Raw genomic sequence first — 21,931 nt, 5'->3', positions numbered from 1 at the left:
AGCGGTGGAGAATTGCCACCAGCGCATCGGTCATCTACGGCGACAGTCTGAAAGGAGCGGCCCTTTCATCCCCTCAGTGCTCTCTGGTCATCCTCCCGCTGCCTTTTCACTGTCCACACACACCACTCCTCCTGATTCTCTCTCTCTCTCTGTCTTTCTCTCTCTCTCTCTCTCTCTCCCTCTGCCTTTCCGCCGATACTTCCAGCATCCACTCAGGTGTCTGCTGGAATTCAGCTGGATGGCAGCATTATGACTGTCTTTTTCCAGCCATTCACTGAATGCAGCATCCTCAGACCATTCTAGTCCACCCGAGATGCTTTTTCACAGGGATGACCCGAGGCTATTTCAGGGTCGTTTAAACTGTATTTACAGATTCAGGCACGCTCTATGTACTCAGAACCCACAGGTTTTCACTCTGTAAACAGGTTTGCATTTTATATGAATATATATATATGTATATATATATATATATATATATATATGAATCATAAATCATTTTTTAAAATGTTGTTTTCCAAGTAGTCAGTCAGTCAGTCAGTGTAACTGCAATGGGCTATGTTTAGTTGATTTATCTTCACTCAATCAAAACAAAACAACTGCTTTTTTATTGATATTACATGAAATACACAATTAAATAGCATGACTTTTCAATGTTGTCATGGATTTATAGTGTTTTGAGCTCCTCATATATATTTAACTTAACATGACATTCCATAGGCTCACAGTAGCACAGAAGCCCTCTGGCACATAACCACATAACCAGTGCACACATACTCTAATGGTGCTAGAGCTGCATGCTTACTGGGTCTCAGGCGACCCTCTCCACTAAGGAGCAGAGGTGGAGGGTCAGCCCCTCTAATTGATGAGGTATTCGACTGAGCCTAGTCCTCTCTACAGCGCTTTCCCAGACATTATGGATCAATAGCCGTAGCCTTCCCCCCACCTCTGTCTCTCTCTCTCTCTCTCTCTCTCTCTCTCTCTCTCTCTCTCTCTCTCTCTCTCTCTCTACCTGCCAGTTGTAAGTGCTCTATTTCACATGTGAGAGGACAGTGTAATCAGCTTTCTTTTGTGAATTACTCTTGGAGCGTCTCAATCGTTCACCAACCCATGCGAAATAATACCAGGAGGGGGCAAAAAAAAATCATCTCCTTTGTTTCTGTTTAATACAGAGAACAAGACGTGCTCCATTGAATCTTAAAATTGCATCTGACCCTGACTGAATGTTTGTGAAATGAGTTGTCGTCAATGATAATAGCACTATTATTTACCATGATTGTTACTATCAGTGGCGTGTGATGCTTGTAGGCCTTACCCCCAGTGCTACAGTATGTGCTGATGGGTGCTATTTGCTGATGAATGTGTGTGTGCTGTTTGTTGTTTCAGATTTTCCGGCGAGCGGATAAGGATGGTGAGTGACTCCCTCTCTTGTTTGTGTCTACCTTGCAGGGTCATTCTGCCTTCACCGTTTGTAGTCTCTCCTCATCAGCCAATGCATGTGAAGCATAATGTTGCCATAGTGTTGTTTGTGTACTAGAACTAGATGGTATCTCACAGCTACTGTAGATTATGTGGGTAGAATGAAGAAAGACACCACAGTTCCCATTTACCAGAACATTTGCCATTCATACAACATGCACACCATTATGCCAAACACTTGAGGGATGGCAATACACTCTGTGACTGTTGAGTGCATTTTGCATTTTGATTAATTAATGAAATATTGAAGACTAATTCACGTGTTTGCTTAATTAACCAACCAACCAACCAACACCCTCTGGAGCAAATGTAGTAAAACATTAGTGCCTGTGTCATGCTTTATTTGCTCCTTAAAATATGGCGTCGTTAATGCTCGAACAGACAGCAAGTGAGTGAAAGCACATTTTGCTGGGCACCGGAGAGCCATCAGGCAAGCTGTGCTTTTCATACTCATGCATATGCATCCATGGGAAGGTCGAGGAAAAGGTGACAGTACTGTGCAAAAAATATGGGAGGAGGTGTGAAAAGTGATTGATTAGGTTTTCTGGCATATGTATGAAAACAGTGCATTTTGTCTATTTTGTGGTGAAAATATTCCGCCTGTTCAATGTAGGTGTAATCCAGATTGTGGTTAAATGCATCAACTGGAGAAACATTCAGAAGCAACAGAATCAGTATTCAGAGTACCATTTCTGCCTCTCTGAACCATGTTGAAAGCAACCTTTTCTTAGTTGAGCTTTTAATGTTACTTTGCTTTTTCACGTCACCCGCATGAGTCTATTAACTCTATCATAGCTTAGCTGCTAAGCTAAAACTTTGATTTTGCACACTCTGTGTTGGGTTTAGAGCCATTGAGAAGCCCTTCACCATTCAACTTCTCAGTTTAAGTCTGAAGTGGATTGCTTGTGCTGTCATTTTGTCCGTTTTTCAGATTTCAGCACTGGACAGCTCCCCCTAGCCATCAGTTCAAAATCAAATAACTCCCCAATGGAGTTCTCTCCTAAACCCAGACGGAGCTTTTATTGTGGGAGGGAAAGGTCCTATTTACGTGTTTTCTTACTTTTTCAAGCGCCTATGCAGAAAATGTTGTGCCGTCTTGTTTTGAGAGTGTGGCAGCCTGTGTGATGCTGGGCAGTGTTTGTTTGGTCGGAGGTAGCTGTGTTTTTGTTGTATGTGCGATAACGGTTGCTCAGTGGTTAATACACAGAGCTGTGTGGAGCCGAGCGCCACATATGTGTGTGTATGTGTGTGTGTGTGTGTGTGTGTGTGTGTGTGTGTTGTGTGTGCTTGCTTAACTCTGCAGTGTGTATGTGTGTGCCGTCAGCCCAGCCACTCTTTGATTCCCTCAGGCTCTCGTCTGTTCTGGTGCCATATCTGAGGCTTTTCAACAGGAGAAAAAAACTACCAAGAAACCTACTGGAAACACACCACTTTATATTGCTGCCAAATGGCCATATTGCTTGTATTAAGTGTGTGTGTGTGTGTGTGTGTGTGTGTGTGTGTGTGCATGTTTTCCTACGTGTCTCTGTGGGCGTGAATGTGTTTGAAAGTGTGAAGGGAGAGGGTTAACTTTCTGTAGATTTTTCACATTACATTATCATACGCTATAGTTGATAACGTTTTAAATGAATTCAGAATAAATTGCCTGGATTGCAGCGCTGAAAACACAAACTCAAAGCATTCAGGGCACTTCATGTTGGGCTTCTGCACTAAATCTTGCTTCTGCACTAAATCTTGCAAATATTAGTTTTGAGGGGGATTTATTTGGGTTTTGGATTTCAAAGAAAAACACATTTTATTTCAGTAATCACTGTTTTGTGAAAGGTATCTAGCCTAGAGGCTGTCCGTGTGTCTTGAAAGTGTTTTTGAAAGAAAACAAATTGCTGAAGAAAAAACAACAGAAAGCCCTCTTCCCCAACCCAACCTTGTTAAAGAGAAGCCTTGTTATTCAGTGTACACAGCTAGCACAGTTTATTTTTAAACACTGCTCTCTCTCTCTCTCTCTCTCTCTCTCGTTCTCTCTCTTTCTCTGGGGAGTGACTGTATGACTTCAGTAATGAGAGAGCGAGATGTTGAGCGAGGGGGTGGTGGCGCTGATGGTGGTGGGGTGGGAGATTGGAGCGATGGCGGTGGTGGTGGTGATGGTGGAGGTGGAGCCGTATTGGGGGAGATGTAGCCTGATGCCAAGCTCTGGCACCGACTCACTGCGATTCAATCAACCCCCCCAGCCCCCCCTCTTTCACAACAATGGCCCGGTTTCAATTCAGCTATTTCATTTCAGTGCAGCTCTGGAAGAGATAAGCCCGTCCATGTTAAACATTCTAGCCCCCACAAGGACAAAAAGAAAGGCAATTGTGTGCAGTCACGTCGAAATGGGAGGCATGTATGTAGAGAATAACATATAGGCTGGTACTCGCCATTGGCTTTGCACCTCCCCCCTCCAATTCATATTGGCACCTGTTGTGTAAACAAATGGGGCTCATTAGGTTGATGGCCATGGTAGTACTAGGGTTATATATGACTGTGTGTGTGTGTGTGTGTGTGTGTTTCGGGGGGCTGGTGGTCATTAGGGTGGGCTTTATAGCTGAAATGACATGCCTCTCTGGCCCCCGAAGCTTTTATCAGCTGTGCTCCAGACACGAGAGCACGGCCAGCCGCTGATTAAGCCTCCCGACCCCATCAATCTGGAGGCCCCCGAGAGGACAGACAGGGCCCCGCCGCAACCCTGCCCTGCCGAACGCGCCCAAACATCCACATCTCTGCACGCACCTCTTCAAATATTAAATGGATCAGTGCTGTGCCCTTGTAAGAGAAGAGAGAGAGAGAGGGATGAAGAGGGAGGTGCAAAGAGAAAGAGAGAAATGGACAGAAAAGGAAAGAAATAGAGAATTGAAGAGAGGGAGAGAGAGAGAGAAGGAGAGGTAAATGGAAAGACAAAGATAAATGGAGAGAGGAAAATGGAGAGTGAGAAAGAGCGATAGATAGAGAAAGAGAGAGAAGTAGCGGTAATTACAGACACGTGGGCGGTAATGGAAATTTAATTGGCTTCATTCTCCCACTTTGAGTCGTGAGTGCAGCACTGTACTTTGCGCTCCTCTCCTCTCTTTCTCCTCTCCCTCTCTTCAGAGCCATTTACTGTGGCTACATAGACGACCAGCAGGTGCTGGGCCAGGTCCGGCCAAGATGCGGCCCACCTCTAGTGCTCATTAGACTGGGAGCCTGGTCTCAGTAAGTTTCCTGCTCTGGCTAGAGACGGAGAGTGCTAAGAGAAAAAAAGATAAAGTGAGAGAGAACATGCAGTGTAAGTGTGAAAACGCTAACAAAGACAGATGCCAAATTTGGAAAGAGTAAGGGAGACTGGAAAGAAGGGAGAGAGAAAATAGAGAGAAGGAGAGAGAGAGAGAGAAATAAACAGAAGGAGAGAAAGAGAGAGAGTGTTAGCAAGATAGAGCCTGCCGACTTGTTTACAGTACCCAATTGCCATGCTTAGGTTTTACTGGAACAGATAATCCTCGTTTTTGGATAAGACTGTTAAATGCAAATATCCCTCTCTATGGGTTTCTTGTGTTTCTCTCTCTCTCTCGCTATGTCTCTCCTTCACTCTCTCGCTCTCACTCTGTTTCTATCTATCCCTCTCTCCTCTCTCTCACTCTCTCTCTTAATTTCAGTATTCAATACTCAGCCTCAGCCAACAGTCAAAAGCTGCTCACATTTATGCTGGATGACATGAAGTAAAAAAGATGCTGACTCCCACACTTTCCCATCATGCAACAGTAGGCCCTGCCTAAGACCTTATCATTTATTAAGCACAGTCAAACGAGAGTGGGGGGGAAAAGTACAGGAATAACCATGCCCCATGCACCGTGTCAGATCCACTTTCGACGTCGGGCATTGTCAGGGTGGGGGCGCGTCGAAGACGGAGTCGTTGGCGTGCTGCTTTTTCGGAGTGGTTTGGAGAGCGTCTGCCTCGCGGGACGTTGGCATTGCTGGAAGTCAGCGGGGCTGGGGTGGCGCGGCACGGCACGGGGCGGCGCGCGGGCAGACTGACTGCAGTGGCTGTTGGCTTCCAGAGAGACTGCAGAGAGTTTGCTGCAGCCGAGCCAGAAAAAGCCCCTCTCATTTCCTGACTGCAGAAGGAGCGGGGGGGGGGGGGGGGGGGCGGGGGGCGGGGGGTTGGGTGGTGGAGGAGGAGGAGGGGGGGGTGAGGAGGAGAAGGAGGAGGAAGACAGTGACGACAGTCAAGGAATGAGTGAGGAAAAGAAAGCCAGAGAAAAATAAGAGGTGGACCAAGAGGTGGTTTGGGAACGAGTGCAAGTGAGAGACTACAGTAAATGGAATGAGACCGTGAGTGTGCAGTAGTGAACTGAAGAGTGAAATCTGCAAGAGACTGCGTCAGTTTCACCCCTTTGTGCACCTGACAGATCTGAGAGAAGCGTCCTCTCGGTGACCCCTCTGAAAGCGCAGGATGCATTTGACCCCTTTAACTTGCTATTCTCCCGAGGACTGAGGCTTCTGTTGTTCTCTGTCTCTCAGAGAAACATGCGTCTGCCTCCAGAGTCTGTATACGCTCTTAGAAGAACCGTTAGTCACTATTCTAACACAAACTCTGGCCAGCAGGATGCCTATTTTTCTTTTAAAGGAGACACATTTATTCTGAGAGCCTTTTCCTACAATAGCATAGGTACATAGCCAGAATGTAGTGCCCATTCTTTGTAAGATGCACTGACAGCAAAAGAGGACAAATAAGCTGTTTCCTCCAGTAAGATGGCTCACTTCTGGCCATACAGGTGTTGTCTCATTCCGCCTGTGTTCTGCTGTCTGTGCCTTTATACAGCTGTAAGAACCACTTTTCATAGTCAATGAGAGAACTGGAAGTGGTCGAAGGAAATCGTGAAGCTCTCCGCGCGGCTGTTGACAATGTAACCATTGATTATAGAACCCTTGTAAACCTAATAAATCTAACTGCATTTAATGTGGAAAAGGTTCACTTTGATTTCTATCTGTGGTAGGCTGATATAGGCCAACCCACAATACAGTTTATGAGAATGCCTCCCATCAGCACCTTAATAGACTCGTTATCTCTAGGGACAGTGTACAGTACACAGGCCTCCTCGGCCGTTAATTCAGGCGGTTCCTAAGAACACAACTAATGATCCTTGTCTGAAAGTTGGTCAGAGGCTACGTCAGAGTGCTGACCCGGACTGCTATGTTCATGTGGGCACTAAACAACTTATCAAAGCCACAGAGGGTTCAGGGTTCACAAACGTAGTATTGAAATGATCAGTGTCCACCACAATACAACACAATAGCCAGAATAGTTCTTCTGTTGCTTGCAGCCTCAGTTCATTAGCTTCTACGACGGCGATAACTAATCCTAGCCGTTCATATTAAGCGGAGTCAGATTTATTAGGTTTGCAGGGGTTCTGTAATCAATTGTTATACTTTCAACAGCGTCGAAACTTGCAGTGAGTCAGAGAGCTTCACGATTTCCTTTGCCCACTTCCAGTTCCCTCAATGGTTCTGAAAAGTGGCTCTTACACACCTGTACCAGTCCCCACCTGTGATCCTGTCCTCCTGTCCTGTCCTCTTAACTGTCCAAGAAGTGTTTTGGACACTCCATGCAATGGCTCCAAATCAAGGGGATGACTGCACAATATACAAGTTACTGAAGCATGATAGTGTAGAGCTGTCCCCCCCTCTCTCTCTCTCTCATTCTACCTGTCTCTCCAGATTCCTCTCTCTCCGTATCTCTCTTGCCTATCCAGGTCTGAACAGGGTTATGTATTATTCACTTCTTTTCGGCTGCCATTTTTGACATTCTGCTAAAATGAGAGATGTCAATTCTTTATTCCGCCGGCTGTGTCAGGAAAGGACATTCTTACTGACAGGCCATCTGAAAGCAGTTCCATGCTGACCGGCTGACAGGTACACATAGATAGAAATGATCTCACTTAACATTCACACACACACACACACACACACACACACACATAGTCTGGTTTTCACCATACTAAACTCAATCTTTTAAGATTGAACATTTGTCTGGCGAGGCTGCGCTTTGTTTCTACTGCACTTTGCATCGCTTAAGTTTCGTTTTCGGCGCGTCACCGGCCAATAGCGTGCCAGGACTAGAGTATGGCAGTTTCCGATTGGAGCCAAAGGTTCTGGCAGTAAACAGCGAAAATAGATCTGCTGGTTTCCAGCCTGAGCTGCCGGGCGAAATTCAAATTCAGGGTTCACCCAGCCTAACACACACACACACACACACACACACACAAAATGCCCTGCACAAATACAAAGGACTAGGAGGGTTGCAAAGTTCACTTTATTTAGCTTCATTTTATTACTACACCAGCATGTAATCTAGCCCAACCCCGACATAAACACCTGCCTCTGTCACACTTGTGTGTGTACAGTGTCAAAGACTTGAGGCACGGTTAAAGACTGCCTCTGTCTGTTGGCCCTCGTGTTAGGAGGTTTAATTGCTATTTTTGATGCTCGGCAGGTTTCTGACTCATTAGTTTTGGGGGGTAATTGTTGTCATTCACTTTGCTGGGAAGACAACAGGCATTTAGGGATGTCTGTTTACTCTAAATTGGCAAGCTAGTGTTGGCATTTGTACTGAAGGGCGTTGAGAGGACTGCCTTTCCAAGGCAATGGTCTCTGAAAGCCTGCAGGAATAACCACTGGAGGCAAACAGCACAGGGCCTTTTCTGCTGTGTTGTTCACCTACATTATAAATGTGTCCCAGATTTCCAATGGCCTGCCATCAAAGGGCCAGCTCATTAATTCAGAATAAGTGCCAGTGGTTGTTAAAAAGGGGCAGAAATACCCAGATGTCTGAGCTGGGTTGTAAGTCCATCCCTTGAGTGTTGATGGCAGAAATTATGTTGTGGTCCAGCCGAGTCCATCTGCACAGAAGGAGTCCAGCGTCGGCTCAGGAGGCAGCGCAGGGGTGAGAGAGGGCGTGTGTGCCCAGGGCGACGCGGGCAGTAATTAGTCACGCTCACCAGACAGACGGCTGCGGAGCGCCGCTAAACACCAGCGCCCTCCCTAGCGATTTGCCGTCGCTCGCTCATGTGTGAAGTCTCGCAGGAGCGGTCCCGGTGTTGTCGGGGCATCGCGGTTTGTTTAAGGTGTGAGCGCGTGGACTGGGTGATGCGAGCCGGTCAGATGTGTTTCGCTTAATGCCTCACCCTGCTCTGACCCCCACATCCCCACGTGTGTCTGGTCAGAAACACATGTTAGAGCCAGCGGAGATGTCCCTGATCTCTGGACTGGGCCTCTGCGTTGGTCACTTGGGCCCCCTCTTGTCCCACCAGTGTGTGAAGTCAGTATCAGGCAGCGTGGACAGAGATTGGACTGAGACGCCCTGATCTGGCCTTGTTAGGTGGGGTGAGCGTACAGTAGCTCAGGACTCTACCAGGAGAATCACAGTCAGAAGAAGGGAGCCTGGAGAATCAGCTGGAAATAGTCCAATTAAAATGGAAGAATGCATGGAGGGCTCAGTGAGAGGGCCTTCTCTCATTAGAACTGTTTTTTTTTTTGCAAACTTCACGCTTACTTACGAAGGTCTCTGAACTAATGGTCAACACAGGGAGTGTGGCATCTCGGTCAGCGGTTTGACGTCTCACGCATAACGTCTCTCGGCCATTAGTTCTAACCTTTGTCTGTGATCCAAAGTTATGCAAAACGTATTCACCCTAGTTATTTTCACAAAACATTTTTCCTCATAAACTTCGAAGCTTTTCCCATCAAGCATGGAAGCATTCCCCACAAGGCACCATAATATACAGTACATGTTCTGGCAAAACATAAATCTGAATGCTTTTATGGTGAAAAATATAGACCACAGACCAGAACCTTCTTGCTGTTGAAACTACTCTGTTATATTTCATCTGGAGCAGAAGAAAGTATATCAGGGAAGAAAACATCAGAAGGCAGCAGGGGACTCTGTTTTAAGCGCCTGAAACTGCTTTTGGCACCCTTAGGTTCCTTCCAGTTACTCTGTCCCATCCCAGGGGTCCCTGGCTAATTAAAACATAGCTGGGCCTGAGGCAAAGAGATTTGGGTCCTCCGCTCCCTTTTAATATTTACTGCCTTTCTCCCCGCTCTTTTGTTCTCGCTCGCTCTAAATCCAGTTTTAACTAGGTTTGGCCAAGTGTATTAAAATAGAGAAAAGGAAATTAGGAAAAATATGTTTTTGTTTTTTTTGGCGCTAGCATGCGAATGCAATGAAAGGGGGATCTTGAGGTGGGTGCTGTTGTACTTCTCTCTGTTTGCTCAATCAAGGCTTTAAACAGGGTAGGTAAACACACATGTTTGACTTGGTGATAAGCTGTGTGCAGCAGCGGCGAGCGGCGGAAGAGGAGAGCGCTTGTGAAAGCTGCAGGGCTGTGGGCAGCTGCTTTGTCTCCAGCGCTCGCCTGCTTGTGTTTTTCCTGTCAGATCCAAAGGATAGCACTACGGCATCGAGCCAAAGCATCAGTGTCCGACCTGCAATTGCACTTCATCAGACGCACGTCTGCCTGTTTGTGCCTTCAAAAAATCAGCCCGTATTGTCTTCCGCTTTAACGTGCGGGTCCAGGCCAGCCTGCGGGACTCTGGGAGAAGGATGAAAGGGAATCTTGTCTTCCTCTCGTCTTCGTTCAGATCAGCTGATAGCCCTCCATTACGGCGGGCCCCTGAGAGAGATGCTCTTTGACCAGTCGGCCCACTCACTGTGCTGTGTGTATGTGTGTGTGTGTGTGTGTGGGGGGGGGTAGGCAAGGAGGAGAGTAGACATGCAAGCCAAAGAGACACGCTGTCTGCGGGCTGATATATGAGCCTTTAAAAGACAGCTAACTGGCAAGCAGAGTTTGGGTTTGGGGTTGGGTTTGCGTGAGTTTTGCTGTTCTGTTTTCGTATCTTTTCATTTTGATAAGCACTGGACATCACCAAGTCTCTCTTTCTTTTAAGGAGCCGTCCACAGATTGCATATACTTATCACAGAATGCTGATGCATAAGAGGTATCTGTAGATGTACTTCATATCCCCAGTGCCTGTCCAGTTCTCCTAACTATACACATTCCCTCACAAGGCTGCAGTATCTCAGGCTTTTCCACGCTGTCTTGTAGCCTGACAGATTTTAGGATCAAAGGTTCTACAGTTATGGGGCCTTTGAAGTGGTTTTTTTTTCCTTCTACTTTTTGAGGTGCAAAAAAATGTTCTCTCTTAGAAGTCAGATTTGCTCCCCAGGTCTGAGACCACATACCAACAGAGGGCAAATATGTATCCCACCCCGGTCCTCTTCATCTCTACACCTAAGATGTCAAAGCAGAGCTTATTTGTTCCTGCAGATTCTCTGATCTCTGGTGGAGCAGCATTTTTTTTTCATGGATACAGTGCAAACAACCAGTTCGAGATGTGACAGTTCTCTTCACTTAAAGGGATAGTTCGCGTTTTAAGACACGAAGTTATATGGGTTCCCCGTCAGCAACGTTGTGCATCAGCACTGACTTACCCCGCAACAGCGTCCTGTGAGCCGAGATCCAGCCGGTTTTTGATGCTGAAGAAAGTAGTCCGGCAAGTTTCTGGGGTCACGAAAGTAAAGTGTTTTTCTTCTCAAAACCATATGCGTTCAAAAGAGTGATATATTTGCACCACAAAAACGTTGTCCAGGAAAAATTCAAACCTCGTTATCACTTACTTATTTTTCGTGATTCCTATCACTGCGCGCTACTGACAGCTGGACAACGTTTTTGTGGTGCAAATATATCACTCTGTTGAACGCATATGGTTTTGAGAAGAAAAACACTTTACTTTCGTGACCCCAGAAACCTGCTGAAGAAAATAGTCCGACATCAAAAACGATCAAAAACCGGCTGGATCTCGGCTCACAGGACGCTGTCGGGGGGTAAGTCAGTGCTGATGCACAATGTTGCTGACAGGGAACCCATATAACTTCGTGTCTTAAAACCCGAACTATCCCTTTAATATCATGTGATATAGAAGATGTATTATTATGGCATCCAGATTCAGCTCTTTATGATATTAGTCTGATGTCTCTTGCACTGATGGGTGTTCAGTCGCTAGCTCTACTGATATCGCTGTAGTACAAGCTGAATGGTCTATCACATGTGACACCTTGCTAGCATACTGAGAAGCTCTTTGTGCTGAGTGGTTGTGGGGACCCACTGCAGCTGTCATTCGTCAGACAGCGCCGACCTCTTTCTCCAGAGCATCTGCTGTCATCATCAGCTGGCTGGCTTGTCCTCGGGAGAACGACGGCGAGTCGCTTACGTACGCACCGGGCCGCCACACGAGGCGCTAAGAGCTGGTAGCAGACGAGCGGCTGACAGGTGCGCGAGCCGACAGGCGCATCGGTTCTCCGGGCCCCGCCACGCGCGCATCTGGCGCGGAGAGGCCCGCTGAGACCCGCTGTCTGTCGACGACACCCCCGCTCACCTGTCCTCCGGCATCGCCGTCAACGGCTGAGCTCTATTCAGACGGCTGCTCACCTGCCGTTAATGTTCGCGGTTTTGGGTAGGTATTCTATCCTGTTCGTTAACATCTGTGATACATTTATTTAACAATGACTTGCGATTGTTTGAAATAATGATCGCTCTGCCAGCAAGGAGACAGATTGTGTGCACGCCACGCAGGACACCTGTGATCTGAAATGTGTGGTTAATGTTTTTATCAATTTTGTCTTTGAGATAAAGTCAACCCCTGCCCCCTCCGAACCACTCCGCAAGATCCTGCTTCAGGCCAGTCATTTTTTAGCAGAACTAAATGAGTTTTCTTATCTCCTGGGGCATTTTACACTGCCCTGCCTGCCTTGCGATGTGTGTAGAAGAAGAGGCTGTAATATGATCCAGGCCTAGAGAGAACACGATTCTGTATCTTAAAAGCCCTTGAGGAGGACCCAGCGCTGGTTGCTTTGCAGCAACAGAAGCCTGGCCTCGTTCCTCCACCTGGAGGCTTGACAGAGGATGCCCGTTCTTGCCCGCTCTTGCCCGCTCTTCTCTGCTGTGCCCGCAGGTGTCCAGCTGGTGTAACTGACCCGCTGTGTGGAGAGAGTGGACTGATCAGAGGTGATTGCACGCCGCAGGGGGTTAGCCGTGGACATTGGAGCGGGGTGCCCGCTGATAAGATAACGCCACTCCTGTGGCAGACGTGCTGTGTGAGAGATGGCGTGGCAGGTTTGGGCTGAACTCCGCCTCCCCTGCCATTCCCGCTGTGCCAGTTTCCTCTCCGGGCTGGCATCGCGGCACCAGAATGCCATGCCAGTGGACTGGCTGGCAGAACTGCCATTGGCTGGGCAGGCTTATTGGGGAAAGATTGGGCAGAGACCGCCAAACCCACGCACTTTCTCGATCCTAGCCATAGTTAGATAGCAGGAAGCTGGGATCACGATTCCCCACATACTGTAATTGTGTGTGTGCTTGGACGGAAGCAAAGCTGAACAGTAGGGACACCATCTTGAGATGCCAGTAGTTACTGTCCAAGTCCCAGGCATGCCAAATACGCTGTTTTTGGAAGCACTAAGACAAATTCAGCCCATAGATGCACCAAACTGTCTCCTCACCAGTTTCAGCCTGATGATAACAGCATGGAGGTCAGAGGTCAGATCTCATGGAGCTCTCACACCCTGAGATCCCACACAGTATGCTACATTGTGAAAGCATGCTCAACAGTACACATAGCTGTCCTTTGCTAACAATAATGTATTTTGCTTCAAACCTGAAAGTGCACCTGAAAGGTGGATTTCTTTAAAGGTGAACTATGCAAGAAGACTAATCAGCTTCAGAGTCATTGGAATGGTTATTTGACTTATTTCGGGTTGAATGACAGCTGTCTCGCTTCCCCCTAGCGCCTCTGAGCGGGAAAAAAACATGCATGCAAGTTTTGTGCCACTGGCACTTCCTAACAGAAAGTCTCCTGCCTCGCAGTCATGCTCATGAAAAGTCAGATTGACCGATTGAGGAGTTTTGTAAAATATACACGCTAAAGCTGTAGGGGAAGCTATGCAGAGAAATCTGCAAGCATAAAACGAGTGAAAACGGAAAGCGAAACCGGCGATGAAATCGCCAAACCTGCATAGTTTTCCCATATTCTTATGTAGATGATAAGTAGCTATATTACAGTACATAGGTCTACTACCCTGTGTGAACCCAGATGAACCTGTTAGCACATTTGAATTTGCTCTGAAGGTCCATCAGGAGAGGATCCCATTGATGCCATTTCGGAATAAACAAAAACCCAGGATCCAATCGCAATCGTTTATCCAGCATGGGGCGGGCTTTATATGATGACAGATAGAGCAGTGCATTCAACACAACCAATGGCTTTGTTGATGGTGACAGGGTTCTGCAACTGTAGAACAACTGCATTTAAAACCGTTGTTTACACGATGTGTTTGCTGCACTTCTGAAAATGATTTGGTAAGAGTTCAGTGCACCAAATTAAGTTTAATTTCACTACTCGTTATACTCCCTGGAAGTCGTAAGTCAATGACGACTTCCCACACTCGCTCTCAAACTTGATTTGAGATTTGAGAAGTGGTCTGGTGTCAGTCAGGCAATAGATCTTCTATTAATTCTGGAACATATGTGTGTGTGTGTGTATAAATACATGTGTTGTCTGCATGCTGAGACAACCATATGCTTCCTGATTTGACACTTCTGCAGTTCTTTAAGAATCCACTAAATTGGCAAAAAAAAACGAATCTGTTGCATCACATTGGGAGTAAGAGTGTGAATTATTGAGGCTGAAACACTGGCATGACCTTTACTGCTCAAGCACACTCTACACACACACACACACACACTCTCTCTCTCTCTCTCTCGCCCATAACCCCACACAAACACACACACACACACACACACACACACAGCAGCTATGACCTTTGTTAATCATCGAGAGAAACAGCTCTATGCAGTAGAAACATGGTGCGCAGCTTAGGAACGCGCCTCCAAACGTACCCGTGAAAAGCGAAACACCTTTGGAAAAGACTTGTGTGTGTGTGTGTGAAGTCAGGCTGTCCCATCTTCACTGCAGCTCAGTAGACGCAGATCTCTTTAACACCACTCTTATCACATTCTCACTTTAGGGAAATCTGTCGCCAGTTCCCTGGCACTGTGCATTGCCTATCTCCTCAGCAGATAAAAGAGGTAGGATTACCAGTATTCACAACAAGAGAGCGATCCAAAAGCTAAAGAGAAAAGGGAGGGAGAGAAAGAAAAAAATCGTTGATTGAATGCCTGCCTTTTCCGAGCCTCGCTGAGACAAAAAAGAAAAAAACACGTTTTTTTTTCTCGGTGCTCTGGGGATTGTATAGCAGGGCTTTAGATTGACAGGAGAGATACCTAGTGAAAAGGAATGTTATTACTGGGCGGAGGGGCTTTCTGGGCCCCTGCTGATCAGGAGGGGTGGCGAGGGTGTCGTTTTGAGAGCCGTGCGTGCGTGTGTGTGTGTGTGGAGTGGACGTTGTGCTGTAATCAAGAGCTCGCCAGGGCCTCTGTCCAAATGACATTTAGGTGTCAGTTAATTAGTGGATCTCCGTATAGCTTTGCCTGGCTGTGGGTGGGTGTGAATGTGTATCGTTAGATGTTATCAAAGTCTGTGTTCGTGTGTGTGTGTGTGCGTCGTGTGTGTGTGTGTGTGTGTGTGTGTGTGTGTGCCTGTGTGCGTTTGTCTCTCTGGAAGGCAAGCTTTGAAAACAAGCACAAAAGTGCTCCTCACACTTTCCGTGGCCATCTGCCGGTGGGGAAAGCCGTCCCAGCTGGGAGCAGCTTTTTCATCCACACGTTGCATAAAGTTTCTGTTCCCTGCAAAGTCTTTTCCTGCAGCTTTTCATGACCTTCAGCCAACGCTCCCCCCACATGCTGTTTTTGTGCCATCACAGGGACATAGGGACACCGGGAAAAAAAAGTTGCAATTTCTGGTGGAGAGTGAGCAAATGAGGGAGAGAGAGTTGGAGAGAGGGAGAAAGAAGTCGGGTATAGAGAGAGAGAAAGTGAGAGCGAGGGATAGAGAGAGAAAGAGAGAGAGATGGCCAAAGCCGAATTTTACTGCATAGCTGCCTCATCCCCCCCCCTCATCCATATCCATCTGAGGTCAGTGAAAGCTCAGGAAATAAGCTCTCTTGGGTCAACCATGCAGGACACACTGTCTCCGTGGCTTTCATCCGTGTGCACACTCCAGCCTCATATGGGGAGATAATGTGCCTTGATGCATTGACATATCTCCTCCGTCAGTGAGCACCTCCAAGACTCCTGCTGTGGTGATTGCACACATCAATCCCGTTTTGAGGAGAACATGTTATTAGGGCGGCAATATTGGCTTGGAGGGTCGTCAGAAGAACGGATCCTCCAAGGTTAGGGCCATTATCACATCTGCCCTCGCAATCTTCCCCGTGCCCTGTTACCCTTGGTTACAGCGTAGCGGCACCCTGGCGCGAGGGCATGAACCTTTTCTCGGTTGTTTCCATGGCGTTCCGATCATCTCCATATGATTGCGCCCCGTCTCCAGATGGTGGAGAGCTTTAATCAAATGAAAATCCAATCTCAGGTCAGATCCCGCCTTCGTCACTAATGCGCCCGTCTCCCGGGAGCTTCGCCTGGCTCTGATTCACCGCGTCGTTCCTCTTCATTTTTGTCAGGCTTCTATCAATTAAGCAAGCTAACCTTTCATCACTTTTTCTGTCCGTCTTTTATTGCTCTTTTCCACTCTCTCTCTGGTCTCTGCTTTCTCTCTCTCTCTCCATTTCTCTCTCTTACTCTCGCTTTTTCTCCTCCTAGGCTCTTCTGTCTTGACTTGATGTCTGTCCAGAGATAATATGGAAAGACCAATTTGGTTGTTTTGTGCTCTCTATGCTGAACAAACATCAGCTGTCTGTTGATCCATGGACATATTGCTGTGCCTCCACCATGAGCACCAAGGGGATTTTCACCTATTCACTAAAACCACCCGAAGGGAAATTAACTGAGAGAACCTAATCCTCTGTTGGAATAAATCGGGCCATACTTGCTAAATTGCTAACACCACTGTGTGTGTGTCCTTAATGGCTGCAGTTCTTTTCCTCTTTTTATCACCTCTTCTTCTTCCTGTCATTTCCTATTCTTGCTTATCCGTCTCTGTATATTCTCCCTCTCTTCTCTTCTTCCTCTTCTTTACGTCCCTCAGTAGTAGTCTGTCTGTCGTTCTTTCCACACTTCTTTGCCTGTGCTTTGATCTCTTATCCCTTGCCTCCTCTGCTTCTTGTCTCCTCTACACCCCCCTCCCTGTTTCTTCTTGAGTCAGCATCTCTACTGAAAGCATATTTAATGGCGGTTTTGACCGAACGATGCCTCTGCCAGTAGCACACTAAACAAACAAGAGTCTCGTTACCCATGCAAGAGTTATTGGACCATATCCACACCATTACAGGTGATTCAGACACCAAACATGCTCTCTCATTGTGTGCTTTTCACACATTCTACACACTATAGTTTGTGTCCCTATTCAAACACAGTGTGTGTGTGTGTGTGTGGGGGGGGGGGGGGGGGGATACAGACACACAAAGGTCTGTCCACCCGCTTTTCATTCCGATTCACTTAGCTGAAGCTGAATTAGAGTAAATGAGTATAATCATGGTGGTATTCACTGACACTCCCCGCCACCCTGACACACACACGCACACACACACACACACACCACGCCTGCATACAATGAAAGATCCTAATAAAGCGGATCTCTCCTTAAAGGTTGATTAGGCTACTCCCCCCCCCCCCCCCCCCCCCCCCAACACACACACACTGACAGTGATCTCACGCCGCGCTGCATCACACCCCCCAGATAATCAGCTCTCATTTCACTCTGCCACTGGAGAGATAGAGAGAGAGAGAGATAGAGAGAGAGAGAGAGAGAGAGAGAGAGAGACAGAGAGAGAGAGAGAGAGAGAGAGAGACAGACAGAGAGAGAAAGTCAACAAGGCGCTGGAAGAAAGAGGTCTGATGGATTGTTGTTTCCAGCACTTGTATGCAGACCTGATTGGTTGGGTGGGGCCGAGGAGGACACGCATCATGTCTCTCTTTCTCTGCCCCCATTCTAAAGGTGATTGCAGCTTCCACTCCCGTCAGCCCTCGTCTGCGCGGATTAGGAGGGCGCCTCGACACCCCATACATCCGTTACACTGCGCTCAGTCTGTCTGCCTGCCTGCCTGCCACAGCTTTGCTATTCAGTGTCAAAGGGTCCCAGTGTATGCATGAGTGAATAGCAGCGTAATGAGATTTGCTTTAATATGCATTAATTGATTTGGTGACTGGCAGGGGCAGTGGCACAGGAGCGCTCCCGTGTGTCATCAGGAAGATGCATGGCTCTAATGTGATTTGCTTCTGATTCCGCCTCTCTGCCAATTAGATTTACGGGAAGCCTACGAGTTTTAGAACGGAAAGGTTTGATTTTCGCAACAGGGATACTCACATAGGAGCGAAGTATAAGAGTTTTCTCTGCACATTATTATGTTGTAACAGTAGCACTGCTGGTAGCCATGGTGAAGGTAGGTAAAAGTGATCCTTATACAAACGTGAGTGTGTGTACTGTGCATCCAGGGTGGTATGCTCCATGTGAAGCCCACTGCACAGCGGCGCTGACATGAGTGTGGTGCACTCCACTTCAGACGTTCGATTTATTAGATTTGGTTGTTTTCAATACAACTGCGCACACCAGTATTGAACCCTTTTGCCATCGCCATGACGATCACGTTTCAGTTCTGTGTTTGTCGGTGCATCCGTTGTTTGTCATCATACAGTAGATTGTGATGACATTTTCTGTAGTATGGTCCCTATAGAGATGATAGATAGATAGATAGATAGATACTTTATTGATCCCCAAGGGGAAATTCAAGAGATTAGAGATGGAGTATGCTCCATCCATGTAGAAGTTTAGAGTGGTCCATGCAGGGGTTAGATATGCTTAATGTAGGAATGTACTAATGGTGCTGGTACTGGTACTGTGTAGTGTGCATAGGGGTGTAGCGTGCTCTGTGTAGAGATGCAGTATGCTTCATGTACAGTAGGGGTGTAGGGTTGTGGCAGCAGTGGGTTCTGTGTAGAGATGCAGTATGCTTCATGTACAGTAGGGGTTTAGGGTTGTGTGGTAGCAGTGGGTTCTGACAGGTGGAGCAGCTATAATACTGCTGATGGATGCCACAGTAGAGGGAGAGCTGGCAGCTCTGTTAAAGCCACTTCTGCTGCCCATTCATCACCACATTCAGACCTGCTGCCATAGGGCACTGTGTGTGTGTGTGTGTGTGTGTGTGTGTGTGTGTGTGTGTGTGTGTGTGAGAGTGTGTGTGTGTGTGTGTGTGTGTGTGTGTGTGTGTGTGTGTGTGTGTGTGTGTGTGTGAGAGTGTGTGTGTGTGTGTGTGTGTGTGTTCCCACACCGGTAAATAAGTTGAACTTGTTCTTATGCCCCTTTGTGCGTATGTCCTACATGTGTGCTCCATTGTATGCGTGTCTGCATTAGTGAGTTTGAGTTTGCTGCATGCATTTAAATATGTTTGAGTGTGTGTGTGTGTGTGTGTGTGTGTGTGTGTGTGTGTGTGTGTGTGTGTGTGTATGTGTGTGTGTGTGTGTGTGTGTGTGTGTGTGTGTGTGTGTGTGTGTGTGTGTGTGTGTGTGTGTGTGTGTGCGTGTGTTTGAACTGCACACTCTCAGTGGTCCCAGTTGCAGCAGTGTGTTGGTCTGACTCCCGTGCCAGTGGGACCACCAAATGACCTCCCACCACACACCCACGCACACACATTCACACCCACGCACACACATTCACACACACACACATTTCCCTCTGTCCTACGCCCTGAACGGATGCTCCCGCCAGCACCCAGATGTCCCCTTTGGAACTTTGCATGGCCACACACACCCACCGTGTTGGACAGCGAGTATATTTACCCTAAATGGTCCTGCTCGCCTCTGTCCATTATTCTCTCCCGGCTGGCGCTGTAGCAGCCCAGCGGCGCGGCGCGGCGCGAGCACACGCAGCACTTTTAGCCTTGACACTAATGAAATCCTCTCTTTATTTATCAGGCAGGAAGGGCACTGTGATCCCTGCCTGGCAGGGGGTCTCCTCCTCCTCTCCTCTTCGCCAGTGCCGAGCGCATTGTCTGCGTGGAGCACCTGAAGACCGAGATAATGGCCGAGAGGAGGTTCTTAATGGGGCCGCCGGATAAGGAGAGGAGGGGGATCACAAGGGAGGGGAGCGCGTGGAGGAGGGAGGCCACAGAAATGATTGAATATCGTCCTTCTTCCTTTCAGCGTGTGTATTAGGTCATTGGCAAAGATGGTGAATTAAGAAGTGAGTGGGAGACTAAGAAATGGCAGAAGAGTAGAAGAAAGAAGGGGAGAGAGAGAGAGAGGGAGGGAGGGAGGGAGGGTGGGAGGGGGGAGAGAGAGACTTAGCACCTGAATAGAAATCTAGGGAAGGACAGTGAGAATAGGCAAATAAATGGAGAAGATGGATTGGGAGCGCGCGCGAGAGAGAGAGAGAGCGAGAGAGAGGAAGAGAGATGGTGTGGAGGGGATGAGGAGGGGAGGGGGAGGAAGAGAGAGAAAGATTGAGACATCCCAAAGAAGGCCAGACCTCTTCTCCCTCCCGTTGCCATGACGACCAAACACGGAGGACCCAAAAAGCGAGCCATTAAAGAGTAAGAGCACAGGGATGTGCCTGCGTAGCGACGGCTCCGTTGCTCATGTTTGGCTGCCTCCTCCGTGGCACAGGAGCCCAGTGGATGAAAGGGAGAGGGAAGAAAGGGAGGGGAAAAAGGAAGAAAGGAAATGCTAATTTTTGCCCCTCTGGTCCGTCACAGTCAGATTGGTGTCCAAGCCTCATTGCCACAGTAACCTCACTGTATGCACACACACACACACACACACACACACACACACACACTGTCACTTACAAAAACAATCACACACAGAGACACACAGACACCCACTGCCACTTACACTGACACACACACACACACACACACACACACACACACACAATTGAGCCCTACCGCCCCCTCTCGCTGATTATGACAGAGGCTGAAAAATGAATTCAAGCGCTGGCTCACTGAAGCTGTCGGCCTAAATGGGCTGTGAATGTTCGGCGCGGCAGTGATTTATTCCAGCACAAGTTTTTCATCTCCTCATCGGCGCCATGTGCGTGCGTCCCTCCCTCCATCAGACCCCCGCCTCGTCCCCGCCCCCGCCCGCCCCCCAAAAGAACATCCTGTAACTCGCCCCATTCATCACCCAGAATCCTCCCAGAAATCTAATCTACCCTCCTGTGTGTGTGTGTGTGTGTGTGTGTGTGTGTGTGTGTGTGATCGCCAACGTGGCCCTCGGTCGAGGACAACTTCCCCGGGTTTCGTGCAGGGCAGTGGCGGCGGTGGCGGCGGTGGCAGCAGCAGCAGCAGCAGCAGCGGGCGGTTGGTGATGGAGGCGCCGTGTTCTGCCACCGCTGCCATCCATTCCCCCGGCTGAGCTGGAGCGGGCGGAGCTGAGGAGGGGTGATAAGCCAACCTGTGTAGCACTTCCAGCTCCGCAGCGCGGGGATGTGGGGGAGGCGGAGGGGGAGGCGGAGGGGGAGGCGGAGGGGGGAGGGGGGGCTCCTATTTCTGCACACGGAACTCCTTAGTGGGGTGCAGCCCCGAAAAACTGGGTCAGTGTTTTAATTAGGTGTCCAACTTCCACCTCCCCATTACCGACACACTCTCACAACACACACTCGCACACACTCACATATACACAAGACTCATGCATATGCACATGGCTTTGTGTGTGAGTGTGTGTGTGTGTATGTGTGTGTGTGGGTATGGAGATTGGGGTACAATGGAAGACCCCTGGGTGGCAGGGTGAGCAGGTGAGGGGGGTGAGGGGGCAGTGAGGTGAGGTGAGGTGAGGTGTGGGCAGGTGTGGGGGTAGGTTCTTGTGGGTGAAAACGAGGACGTGTCACCGGCCAGGCGCCCCGGCGCAATCACTTATGTCAGCCCTTCAGTGCCAAACAGGGCATCTGTGGAGCCGGAGAACAGAGAGATGACAGTGACGGAGGAGGGCAGAGAGAGCGAGGGAGGAGGAGAGAAAGAGGGAGAGAAGTGGGAAGGTTAGAGAGAAAGGACAAACGAAAGAGAGGAGGGAAAAGTGCTAAGACTCAGGACTCAGGACTCTGGACTAAAGGACTGAGGAAGGAAACCGAACACACAAAAGAGGAGTCGAGAGCGATAGAGACTGATAAAGAGAGGTTGGGAAAGCTGTAAGTTGGAGAACGTTGGATTTTAAGGGGTGCGTTTGAAAGCCTTTCTATTTTAAGACCTCTCACCGTCGTCATCGCCTGTGAAGGACAGTGTGTTGGCGTGAGCCAGGCCCCGTTCCACTCTCGTTCCCTCTCTTTCCTCTCTTTCTGAGAAGAGAATAAACACTTACTCACTTTCTCCCTCCATTTCACTAGC

At 48.2% G+C, this 21,931-nt stretch overlaps 1 protein-coding gene across 1 annotated transcript in view; it reads left to right on the top strand.

Annotated features, from left to right (window-relative positions):
- necab2 (N-terminal EF-hand calcium binding protein 2) overlaps positions 1–21,931 on the top strand; it is an 80,154-nt gene that overhangs the window by 4,589 nt on the left and 53,634 nt on the right. Inside the window, exon 2 of the mRNA XM_062548186.1 lies at positions 1,384–1,408. Coding sequence (XP_062404170.1) covers positions 1,384–1,408 — 25 coding nt within the window. The remainder of the gene's footprint in view (positions 1–1,383; positions 1,409–21,931) is intronic.

This window comes from Sardina pilchardus, chromosome 10 (assembly GCF_963854185.1).
Source record: "Sardina pilchardus chromosome 10, fSarPil1.1, whole genome shotgun sequence".
Lineage (NCBI taxonomy): Eukaryota > Metazoa > Chordata > Actinopteri > Clupeiformes > Clupeidae > Sardina > Sardina pilchardus.
The sequence above is the reverse complement of the archived record's forward strand: the minus strand, read 5'-3'. Positions and strand labels throughout refer to the sequence as shown.